General features: G+C 39.9%; 1 protein-coding gene across 1 annotated transcript in view; it reads left to right on the top strand.

The window, feature by feature from the left end:
- Positions 1-12,300, top strand: part of vsnl1.L (visinin like 1 L homeolog) — a 97,906-nt gene extending 85,606 nt beyond the window's left edge. The window contains 2 exon segments of the mRNA NM_001094842.1: positions 6,331-6,546; positions 11,882-12,300. Of these exon segments, the coding sequence (NP_001088311.1) occupies positions 6,331-6,546; positions 11,882-12,079 (414 nt within the window). The 3' untranslated portion in view covers positions 12,080-12,300.
- Positions 12,301-12,657: the final 357 nt, after the last annotated feature.

Consider the following 12,657-nt stretch of genomic DNA (forward strand, 5'->3'; position numbering starts at 1 on the left):
CAAATGAGAGGGCTCTGACAGACTCTGCTTTCTAAATCAGCCGGTGCAAGGACACAGCGGGTCTCGGGTTCAGAATTTCTGCTTTTGCGCAACAGGAATAAAAAGGAAAATATTCAGACGGAGTAAATAAAACATAATATACAGCAAATTGTGACGGTGGAGCTCACCTTGGGTGGAGAACCTTCTTTCCCTTTGTTTCTCTGTGCTTATGTTTTAGTTGGTGCTGCCGTGTTATTTAGACTCCCTTCCGCATAGTTACTTTATATACTACATGATTTGGCCTTCACTGAATCAAACTTTACTTCTGTAATCCAGTAAGAATTTCATGCCATCATCTTCTCCCAAAGCATTGCCCAGGACCCGTGTTATCTAACAAAGACCCTTTGCCCATCACTTCATCAGGTCTTTTCCCCTACTATACACTTCAACTCTTGCCTAAAGGAGTCAGACCAATCCCTTCTTTGTAAAACCAGGAAAAATCCTGTTGGGCCCAGTGGACCTTGCCTTTTACTGCCCAAAATGGTTCCTCTCCATTGCTGAGCACCGGGAAGTAGACGGAGACAAGCAGAGAAGTTTGCCGTTTTCTCCTTGTACAAGTTTGGGCAAAACAATGATTTCAACCTATCCATTGCCCGTAGTGATATTTTGGGCTTATCTGTGTTTAATTTAGTTCTCATTATCTGCAATGATCTTACGACATGTCTGGGGTGAATGTGCTCATAATGTATTCATGCAGTGATCTTAGTGGCATGTCTGCAGGTGGGGGGCACAGTTGCAGCAGGTGCACTTGGGGTGAGGTTCTATGATGGACCCAAGATACCCCAGTCTGACACGGAATCTGTAAAATATATAAATCTGAATCATCTGCTGACCCCTATAACAGAGATACACACCCATGATATAGTGGAAGGGAGAATTATATAGGATGGGAAGCATATCATTCTGCACTGGACTTTGAAACGGGAATGGAACCACAAACTGATGATGGACACTGGCGTCAGTGGGTTTTAATATTTTTAATTTCATGTCAACTAAGTGACATAATATCCTGAATAACCTGGCATCTAGTGATGACATCACACAGCAGTGCTGGCTCTGTGACATCATATTCTGGGCTGGTGCAGTTGTGACAGGGGCTCCATCTAGTCTTCTCTCAATTCTCCTTTGTAGATCCAATACTCCTTGGCTTGCTCACTCCACTACAGCCCTTGTTGTGTATTTGAGATAATAAGCCGGAGCACCTTGCGCTCTTTCCCTCTGCAAACACTTTTATTCCACTAAATTATATTTTGCAGAAAAGGTTAATGTGGAACAAAGTGTGTGGCTTGTGTTTATCATAAAGAAGGTACGTATGAGGAAGAGGAGTCATTAAATAATAATAATGATTGATTCCGTGGGCAACACAATGCACTCACTGATTAAACACGGGAACAGGGGTTCAGGCACAAAGGAAGATAATTAGAGAATAGCTCATTGCAGGGGCTAAACAGGGAAGTGCTGTGTTTCAGACAACAGACGTAATTGGCAGTTATTCTCTTTGCAACACACACATTTGTGTAGCGGCTGTGCAAAAGGAATCAGCGCTTAGTAAGTGAGCTAGAGGGGATGCTGGGAGTTGAGGAGAAGGAAAGGCTGCAGGTTTGTCCCATAGGTTGACGCATGGGGCAGGTGGCACACAATGAAAGGCTCTTGTTGCACATATGCCCTTGGGGATAAACAGGAATCAGAAGGCTGAAGACATGTATGTTGTGATAATCCTCTGGCTGGGATCCCGGCCGATCTGTGTAATGCAGCAGCTTCAGCCCCGGAGAGGCAGTGGATTAACTGTGCCAGAACCATACAATGGAAACCTTATTCAGCAAAAGCATCAGGCCTTTCCATAGCAGTCATCTTAAAGGGGCAGCAGCATGGATTTCAGCAGGAATATAGACTTCTAAATATATATATATATATATATATATATATATATATATATATATAATATCTATGGTAAATTACTTACTTGTTACTTGTTACCCACTCAACGATTGAAGGAAGACAGGTGACACTTTAAGAGAGCAGGGTATAGCTGTTTGTTTGATACTGAGGAGCTCTACACTCTAGTACAGTGATCCCCAACCAGTAGCTCGTGAGCAACATGTTGCTCCCCAACCCCTTGGATGTTGCTCCCAGTGGCCTCAAAGCAGGAGCTTATTTTTTAATTCCTGGCTTGGAGGCAAGTTTTGGTTTTATAAAAACCAGATGTACTGCCAAACAGAGTCTCCTGTAGCTGCCAGTCCACATAGGGGCTACCAATAGCCAATCACAGCCCTTATTTGGCACTCCAGGGACTTTTTTCATGCTGGTGTTGCTCCCCAACTCTTTTTACATTTGAATGTGGCTCACGGGTAAAAAAAAAAAAAAAAAAAGGTTGGGGACCCCTGCTCTAGTAGATATACGTAAAGGTCCAATCTAAGTCCTGAAATCTTGTGTCCTGTTTTTATATGGGTTTTCCATGGAGGTCAGCATAAAACATTGTAAATTTACACAAAGTTATTCAGGGCAGGGCTACAGTAGGGTCTGCCTGACCAGGACAAAAATCAGATGATAATTTGGACCTCTTAGCATAGGCAAATGTGATCCTTGTCATAAATTTTTTAACCTGCTGGTTGGATATTGGTACAATTTTTGTCCCTATACAAGGGTCAATAAGCTGCCAGCTCAGCTGGAAAGGGTTGAGTCGTAAATTGATACTGGTCCATGTATGGTCATCTTAAGAAAGTCAACTCGACTGGAAGAATGGTTCTGAATTAGATATTACCCTGAATCAGTGTTGAACCCAAGCTTCTCAGAATCAGAACCAAATGTTACAAAGCTGAGATAAGAGTTGATGGCAGGCTTCCCTGATTTAGAGTCCAGAGTTGGAGTTGAGATGGGAGTTGAACCCAAACATCGTAGAAGCAGAACCAAATGTTACAGAGAGATAAACGTTGAACCCAAACATCATAGAATCAGAACCAAATGTTCCAGAGAGATAAGAATTGAAGGCAGGCTTCCCTGAGTAACAGCCCAGAGTTGGAGTTGAGATGGGAGTTGACCCCAAACTTCCCAGAATAAGAACCAAAATGTTACATAGCTGAGATAAGAGTTGAAGGCAGGCTTCCCTGATTTAGAGTCCAGAGATGGAGTTGAGATGAGAGTTGAACCCAGACCTCCCTGCATTAGAGCCCCTGTTACAGAGACAAAGAGGGAGTTGAACCCAATCATAAATAAATGAAGTTCAGTGTTACAAAGTTGAGATAGGAGCTGAACCCAGACTTTTCTGCATCACAGCCCAGTGCTAGAGAGCAAACATGCCAATTGATGAGGCATCCCCAAATCAAAGCCCATATTTAGAGCCTGACGTTCAGGAGCTGGCATAGAAATTGAACCAAGACCGTTGATACTTAAATTAAATTAAGGGAATATTGTGGGCAACAAAACCATCAGCAAATTGATAAGAAATCTCATTTTGTTCTATTTCTGGCAGTCATCCAATCAATATGTGAGATTGAGCCCGGCGCTGATTGACAGGTGAACATTGTGTCTCTCCTGGAGTCAAACAATTACTGTGGCATCAAACCTGATGGCATCGCCTGCTTCCAGGGCTTCATTTGTTCTCTGATATGTCTGTCTCTAGCATGTATTCATATGTTCATTTTAATCATTGGGCATATACTATCCCTAGTCAGAACCAATCTCTGTATATTAGCTGCACATAATGTCACTTCTAATAGATGTGTCTCACAGGGGATGGGCCGAGAAAATATATCACATTTTATCAAAGAGGTGTGATATGTGCTTGCGATTCCCTCAGGCTTTTTATATTCATATATATATATATATATATATATACACACATTATTTAGATTATTATATGTATATATATGTATATTTTGCCTTGTGCTCTGCAATTGGTGGGGAGATGTAGCAGCCTACAAGGGATCATGTCAGATTCCTGAACTGGGTTTGTCTATAGGAATTGACTTAAAAACAGGGAGATGTGAATGTGAACAAGGGGCTAAGCAATATGTCTCCTTGCACCGTTACTATTCTCTAAACATTGCCATAAGAGTCAAATCTTAAATCTTAAAGGAGAAACCCCCAAAACTAATTACTAAAAAATGTTTCACAGTACTCTTTTGAGCACGTTTGCAGTTTACATACATCTTGTTTCAGTAGTTTTCATGATATTAGCAGTTTTTACATTGCTAATATAATGAGTTTGTTAACAGCACTACCCGCTGTTCTGTTCGGCTGTCAAAAAAATACGTTTCTGGCAAGAGAAGAGTCTTCCCACCCTTCTCCTCAGTTCTTTCACTCATAGCCAGATTATTGTCAGCGGAGCGATAGAACTGAGCAGAGAAACATCAGGAGCTGCTTCTGTGCTTAGTGACGACTGGCCAGGGGGCACAGTTCTTTCAGATTCATGATATTGGCAGTGTAAAAAACTGCTAGAATCTTAAAAACTAGAAGAAAAAAAGTGAAACAGGAGCTGCTGTTCAGATCAGAGAATAGGAGAAAGTGGGTCAGTAAGAATACGGATTCATAGCTTGGGCTTTATTGCCTTAACAGTGGAAGGTAATTGAAGGTGGGGGTTTATTTGGATTCTGACCCTGGGATGAGGTAACATAGTTTGGCCTGAGTACAGTCGGAGGTAAAGGAAAGGTTTCTTATAGACACATATGTCATAACACTTCCTTATCGCACATATTTTGCACAGAACGTTTATCTTTTTCAGTAATTTATGGATATGTTGTCCAGCTTCCCCAGCTCCCCTCTGATGTTGGCCTCAGCTTTGATACTCGGAGCCTTGAGAGCCTTCCAAGTTTCCCAGCTACAACATCTCACACTAAGGGATTTTCCGCTCTTTTTTTCCCTTCCTCCTTTTTTCTGGAGGTAATTGGGCCTATAAATAAAAATCTGTTGTACTGGCAGCTTCTTAATTGGGAGGCAGATGATGCTTAATGGCACGGCCACTTGTTCTGAGGGAAACAGCAGAGATGCAAATCCCACATTTTAGTCTCGTTGAGGCGATAGATTTAAATTCGAACAGAAGCTTTGGCCAAACCGTGTAGTAGCAGAGTTGTCAGGTATTAGTAGCACACAAGAAAATGAATGGTCACACACTCTTGATCAGATAAGCCCGGTGCACAATATTAGAGGATCCGACAACCTCACAATCAATCTGGGAAGGAGATATCGGCACACAAGGCATTCAGGTTGCAGGGAATACCAGAAATGGTATTTCAGGATGCTTGACAAAGGGGCATGTCCCCGAAACGTTGCATTTCCGCACAATAAACAAGCAGGGTATTCCCTGCAACCTGAATGCCTTGTGTGCCGATATCTCCTTCCCAGAGGTATTAGTAGCCAGTGGCAAGAATGATCAAAGTAAAAAAGTGATTGTCTGCCATGGGTTAATAACCGAAAGTGATTGTGAAATACTAATCCGAGTTTTAGCAGCCACCAAAACCAAACTGAAGCCCAAACAACTCATGAAGGGTGAAGAAAGTACAAAGTGTAGCTGCTGGAAGCGAAACGAGTCTTCAAACGTTGCCTGACTAGAGGAGAACTGGTAGTTTTTACCACTTAATTCTTGTGCATGCTTCTGTGCCCTACTTGCTTCTATTTATGTTTTCTGTGCATTTGTAGGTTCACAGATAAAGATTTAAGTTTTAGTAATGCACTATGGTGCTTCATGCCACACCTTTTATGTATTGTTGTGAATGGTTTTCCTCTCGTTCCTCTATAATTTTTATGTCTTTCTGTGTAAAACCCCAACATGAATGTGGATACTGATTCAGCAAAATCACCTGCACAATTTGGAATTTGGCTGCTTTAAGCCATTTCAGTGGTTCCCAAACATTGGGGTCTTGGAGCACTGGATGTGGGGTTGAGCCATAACATTATAAAAGGATGTACCTCTTGCATTTGCTCCAAGAGTTATAATTAAATACACAGTCAACTTTCAGTTTGGGTTGTAGGATCTTTTTTTTTTGTTTAATGGTGGTTTCTGACCAAATACAGGACCAAAGAGGGGAACCTGAACCCAAAATATTTGTAGAACCCCATAATCATCACTCCACAAAAATACCCCAGCCTAATCATTTCCATCAAATTCTTATTTCAATACAAATCTGAACAATATTGGTGCAACTCTTCATTTTACTCTTAGGTAAATAAAAATATTATTTTTGAAAAGCAATAGTAAACAAGTATTGAACTAAAAGTGAAATGATAAATAAGCCATAGATACTCTCTAGATATCCAGTATTAATTGTTGATTTATTTCTGTCTCTCTCGCTTTAGTTTTTCCCATATGGAGATGCATCAAAGTTTGCCCAGCACGCTTTCAGAACCTTTGATAAAAACGGCGACGGGACGATCGATTTCAGAGAGTTCATCTGTGCTCTTTCCATCACCTCAAGGGGAAGCTTTGAACAAAAACTTAACTGGGCATTCAACATGTACGATCTTGACGGCGACGGTAAAATTACAAGAGTGGAAATGTTGGAAATCATAGAGGTAAGTCAAATGTCCAGCCGCATACATTATCTCTTTTGCTCTGAACTCAAGAAAATCTGTAAGCAAAGTGCATACGTCTGGGTTAATGAACTAGAAATCTTCCTAGAAAAGAAATATACGTCTCAAACGGACATTGCTCCAAATAATTGTGGACAAACTAGAAGCTAAGTAGGGATCAACAACCTCGCAACATTCATAGCTGGTAAATCTGGGCATGTTGGTCAATGCTGCTGATTTGCCACAGCCACCTTTAGATCTGTCCATGCGTGCTGCTTTACCAATTAAAAGTGCAATCCAATTATAGTTGGTCAACCAAAACAAGAAGGAGGTCCAGCTGATGAGAAGATCAACATCAGATGTCCCACAAATGGATGAGCCAGATCTGCTGCCTACAAATCCTGCATTTATTGGCCATCCACATGGCTGGTTTACAGATATCCACCCTACTGTCACATGAACCCAATGGATGATGGATATCTCTACCGTCAGCCAACAGGCATATTGTTAAAAAGTCCATAAAATGTGCTTGTCTGTAGTTATATAAGGTTATAAAGATATAGCTAATCCACAGTGACAGATTAATTGCTATGTTCTGTGAAAGAATTCTAAAATGCAAAAATTGGATTAAGACATTCGAAAAGCTAAATTTAGCCCATTTCTTTATATTTAGTATTTTGCCAGAAATTTCAGTCAAGGACATTCACACCGCAGAAGAGGTTTTAAGAAATAAACTGCCAGAGAACATGTCCAGAATTGATAATTAGGTGTCGAATAAGAGATTTCTCTGGTGCTGTGATATGAATATGGTTAATATAAGAATACCCTTAATACTCGTGAGACAATGATTTCATTATTTTCCCAAAATATTTTTAATTCCCATTCTAGACGATCCAGGTATTACTTATTAAGGACTTTATAGATAATGTGTTGACTCGAAGATCAGACTGCCTCTGAAATCGACATTGGCATAACAGCTTTGAGGTCAGACTTTAAAGGTTGAAATTGACTTGTTGACTTTGAGATTTGATTGTTAAATCAGGCTTTGCTTTACTTGCTTAGAAATTAAATAACTGACAAGTAGACTTTAAGACTCATACTTAATTTGGTGGCCTTTAGTAGAAGGTTGACGTGCTGACTTGAAGAACTGAAACTCAATAGGTGGAATAGGACCAGATTTGGACTTACTGACCTTGCCTTCAGGCATGAATTGATGGATTTTTGTAGCTGCTTCATGTTATGGTTTGAAGAACTGGAACTAAATAGCTGGTGTAGGAAAATGACCTACCTTATTGGAAGTCAGCCATAGTTCTGATATGGACTTCAGTAGTGACTTGGTAGTTTTGGTAGGTGGTTGACTACATAGCTTGAAAAACTGGAGCTAAATGGCAGGTATAGAGCTATGACCTACCATATTACAAGTCAGCCATAGACCTGATATGGACTTAATGACCTTGCCTTCAGACTTTAATTAATGATCGGTAGTAGGAATTTGACATGATGGCTTGAATAACTGGAACTGAATGGCAGATATAGGAAAATGGCCTACCATATTAAAGATGAAACATATACCAGATATGGACTTCATGACATTGCCTTCAGACTTGATTTGATGGCCTTTAGTAGGAGGGTGATGCAATGTTTTAAAGTATTGGAAGAGAATAGCTGGCATGGGACAATGATCTAGCTATAGACCAGATACTGACATATTGACCTTACCTTCAGACTAGAATTGATGGCCTTTAGTAGGAGGTTGAAGTGATGTCTTAAAGAACTGGAACTGAATAGCTGGTTTAGGACAACCAGCTTGAGGTAGAGGTTAGCCATAGCTCTGATGTGGCCTTTTTGTCATTGCCTTTAGTTGGTGGTCTTTAGTAGGAGGTTGACTTGGTGGTTTGAAGACCTAAAATTGAATGGCAGGTATAGGAATGTATGTAATACCATGTACGAGGTAGAACATATACCAGATATGGACTTAATGACCTTGCCTTCAGACTTGAATTGATGGCCTTTAGTAGGAGGGTGATGCGATGGTTTAAAGTATTGGAAGAGAATAGCTGGCATGGGACAAGGATCTAGCTATAGACCAGGTATCGACATATTGACCTTACCTTCAGACTTGAATTGATTGCCTTTAGTTGGAAGGTTATGTGATGGCTTAAATTATTGGAACTGAATAGCTGGTATGGCACAATGATCTAGCCATAGACCAGATATGGATTTAATGACCTCACTAATTGATGGCCTTTAGTAGTAGGTTGAAGTGATGGATTAAAGAACTAGGACTGAATAGCTTGTATAAGACAATGACAAACTATGTCAGTGATCAGGAAGCAAATGGTTAAGTTCTCTTCTAAAACCCAAGAGCATAGCCTTGGCACAATAATTTGCTCTTTTGGGCTTTTTTAATTTAATTGTTTGAAATGTATTCCCTCTCATGACTTAACATAGAAATGCAAATTTTTGTTGAAAAACCAAGTCATGAATAAAGTATTTTTGCAGGACCCAATTTATTATTTCCCAGATGCATTTGAAAGGAGCTGCTGCCCCAACTCAGTGAATACGACTAAAGAGATACATTTTGATGAACAAACTCTCGATTAGGCCTGCCTTTGCAGGAAGTCTTCTTCAATGTACAAGGATGTAATTATTCATATGTCAGCGCCCAGGAGCCGTAAATACAGTTCTCATGCAGGCTCATTGAACATGATCATAATAATAACGGCAAAGTTACCATGAACGTCACATTCATTATTTTGTGCTGTGGTTCAGTGAACCTACAACTCTCATCTGGTTCATTGAACTAAAGTGATTGTGTTGCAATTAGACATAACAGTGCCACAACAAAACCTACACTTCTGACTTCATTAATGCACTGGGAGCCTCAAAGTTTTTGGGCAGCGGAATTCTCTTGCACCCCAAATAGTTTAAAAAACGCTACTCTGTAGAGTGTCGTACGGGCTAAACATCAAATTCAGATTGTGGCACTACACAAACGATTGATCCATAATGATCATTGGAATTTATTAATACCAATATGGATTGATAATGAATCTGATGGATTCATTACAAATCATTCAAATATTAACACCCTCCCTGGAAAGAGCTTCCTGGAATCTGGATTTGACTAATGCTCAAAGCCACTTGAAAAGGGACACCATTTGTACTAAAAATCAACTAAATTGTATTGAAAGCTTCATAAACATTTTTCACACATAGTCTTTTTTGCTTCCTTATCTTGTTTATGTATTTAATGATTTATTGGTGAGTTGCTCAACCTAACCTTTCTTTTTTCAGCTACAACCAAACACACTCTTGCTGTGAGTCACTGACCCATCTTTACCTGCTGTAATTGGCTGATTGTAGCAGGAGTCTACTACTGACAGATAGCAGAGATGTGATGTTTTCATTAGGGACAAAATGTTAGGGTGAGGGTGCACAATAATAACTGCATAGCAAAACCTAATTGTCAACAGAATAATTATGCATCCACTACAGTTATGGTGCATGTTTATAGCAATGGCTATAATAATGATCATTGCCCATAGCCTTGTATGGGATTAGACATCCAATAGCAGTCATTCTTTTGGCTGGTCTAAGAGGGGACCTTGTTGCTCCATGACCCCTTAGTTCTTTCCACCGTTGAGTGTTTCATCAGAACACAAAGCCTGTTAGAAGGGAGGGGTCAGGAAGTTGCTCATTTGAGCATTGAATGGTGACAGATGTTTGCCATGCATTTCATTGACAGTAGGCATGGGGGGTATCAGGCATTTCTCATGCCTACAGATCTGAAATGCATCTCCTATAAAACAGCATTAATTATAATGATCATAATACACAAATAAAGAGTATTGCATACAGGTTTATAAATGGCATAGTTCAGTATCCATAATTCACCAAATCACCATTACGTTAGAGAAGCTATAGATCATTCAAACTCAATGTTTGAGAGTCAAGTCAAGTAGTAGCTCCACGCTACTCACTAGGCCTGCCTGACGTTCTCTGTTAGATCTCTCTCGTGGCAATCACTCTCAACCCCAAAATTGCTTACAAGGCAATTGCTTCTACTGCGTACCCTGATTCGTTTGTTAATTTGCCTTGGACGCTGGGAAAATCCATATGTATTTACCAGTAAGATTAGCCACAATGCCGGAAGCTTCAGTATAATCTGTTCCTTCTAGAAGGTGCTCTGGTGCATCTGTATGAGTATGATGGAAGGATGTGGATAGAGACTGATGGATATGGAGTCATTTACTTAACAAGCAAGTGCCCTGCTTGACCATTACCTTCTTCTCCTTGTCCTTTACTTAGCATGTTTTAAATCAAATCATAAAAATGTTGAAGACAATATTGATTCAACATATGATTTTTTTTTTTTAAATACCAGATGCTTCAGTTATCATCTGTTCCTTCTTGAAAGTGCTCTGATGCATCTGTATGAGTATGATAGAGAGATGTAGATAGAGATAGATGGATGGAGTCGTTGACTTACCAAGATACTTAGATGTGGCCTGCTTGGCCAATACCAACTTTGTCTCCACCAAGGTTGTGTTGTCCCATAATTGTCCTTTATTTAGCATGTTCTAAATCAAACCAAAAAGATGTTGAAGACCAATGTATGATGGAAGGATGTGGATAGAGATTGATGGATATGGTTGCATGAAGTCATTCACTTACCAAGATGCTTAGATGTGGCCTGCTTGGCCATTACCAGATTCTCCTCCACCAAGGTTGTGTTATCCCAAAATTGTCCTTTATTTTTATGTTTTAAATCAAACCATAAAAATGTTGAAGACAATATTGATTCAACATATGATTTTTTTTTTTAATACCAGATGCTTCAGTTATCATATGTTCCTTCTTGAAAGTGCTCTGATGCATCTGTATGAGTATGATAGAGAGATGTGGTTAGAGATAGATGGATGGAGTCATTGACTTACCAAGATACTTAGATGTGGCCTGCTTGGCCATTACCAACTTTGTCTCCACCAAGGTTGTGTTGTCCCATAATTGTCCTTTATTTAGCATGTTCTAAATCAAACCAAAAAGATGTTGAAGACATATTGATGTATTTGGCACGTTATTATTTTTGTATATGCCAGATGCTTCATTGTTGTCTGTTACTTCTGGAAGGTGGTCTGATGCATCTGTAGAAGTATGATAGAGAGATGTGTATAGAGATAGATGGATATGGATGCATGTATTTATAAAAGTCATGCAACTGCAACCGCATATACTATATATATATATTTATACCAACACACACACACTAAACTATGAGAAATTGACGTGATTGATCTCTTCTCCCCTACCCTCTCCCTTTTTCTCATCCCCCCAGGCTATTTATAAAATGGTGGGCACGGTGATCATGATGAAAATGAATGAAGACGGCCTGACACCCGAGCAAAGGGTAGACAAGATCTTCAGCAAGATGGATAAGAACAATGACGACCAGATCACACTGGACGAATTCAAAGAAGCGGCAAAGAGCGACCCTTCCATTGTATTACTGCTGCAGTGTGACATTCAGAAATGAGCCGCATACGGACTGCACACAAGTTTCAATGTTCCATTCAGTTTGCAGCTATTTCCACGACGATAAAAAAAAAAACCGACAAAACCCGAAAAATAACAAAACAACAAAAAAAAATTTAATTGCTTGGACTACCTATAAATGGACTTGCTTCTTGTGTTTGAAACACTCTTGTGCATGAGAATGTCATTTGCTAAGGAATTTTAAAAAGTATATAACATATAAATATATATAAAAACAAAAAAATCTGACTGCCACAATGTGAAGTGTGCAATGTAATTTCATACCATTCCTATTCCTCGAAGCCTGTGCATCAGTTGTGTACTGTATTGAAATATGATACTATTTATCGTCCTACTGATGCTAGCTTTGTGTCTCCTATACTGTTATTGGTAGTGACACTGAATTCCATGGAAATGTAACTGTTTTAATAGCCCATCTCACCCGCCGTTAAGTAGTTCGTGGGCGGAACCATGGGGCCGTTTCTCCGCCCCCTATCGCTCTGCCCCACCCGTGAGCTTGTGACGTCAGTGACTATAAATGTTTCCCATCTGCATGCCCTTTGTTTAGGTTTGCCTTAA

The sequence above is a fragment of the Xenopus laevis genome, chromosome 5L (genome assembly GCF_017654675.1).
Source record: "Xenopus laevis strain J_2021 chromosome 5L, Xenopus_laevis_v10.1, whole genome shotgun sequence".
NCBI classification, from domain to species: domain Eukaryota; kingdom Metazoa; phylum Chordata; class Amphibia; order Anura; family Pipidae; genus Xenopus; species Xenopus laevis.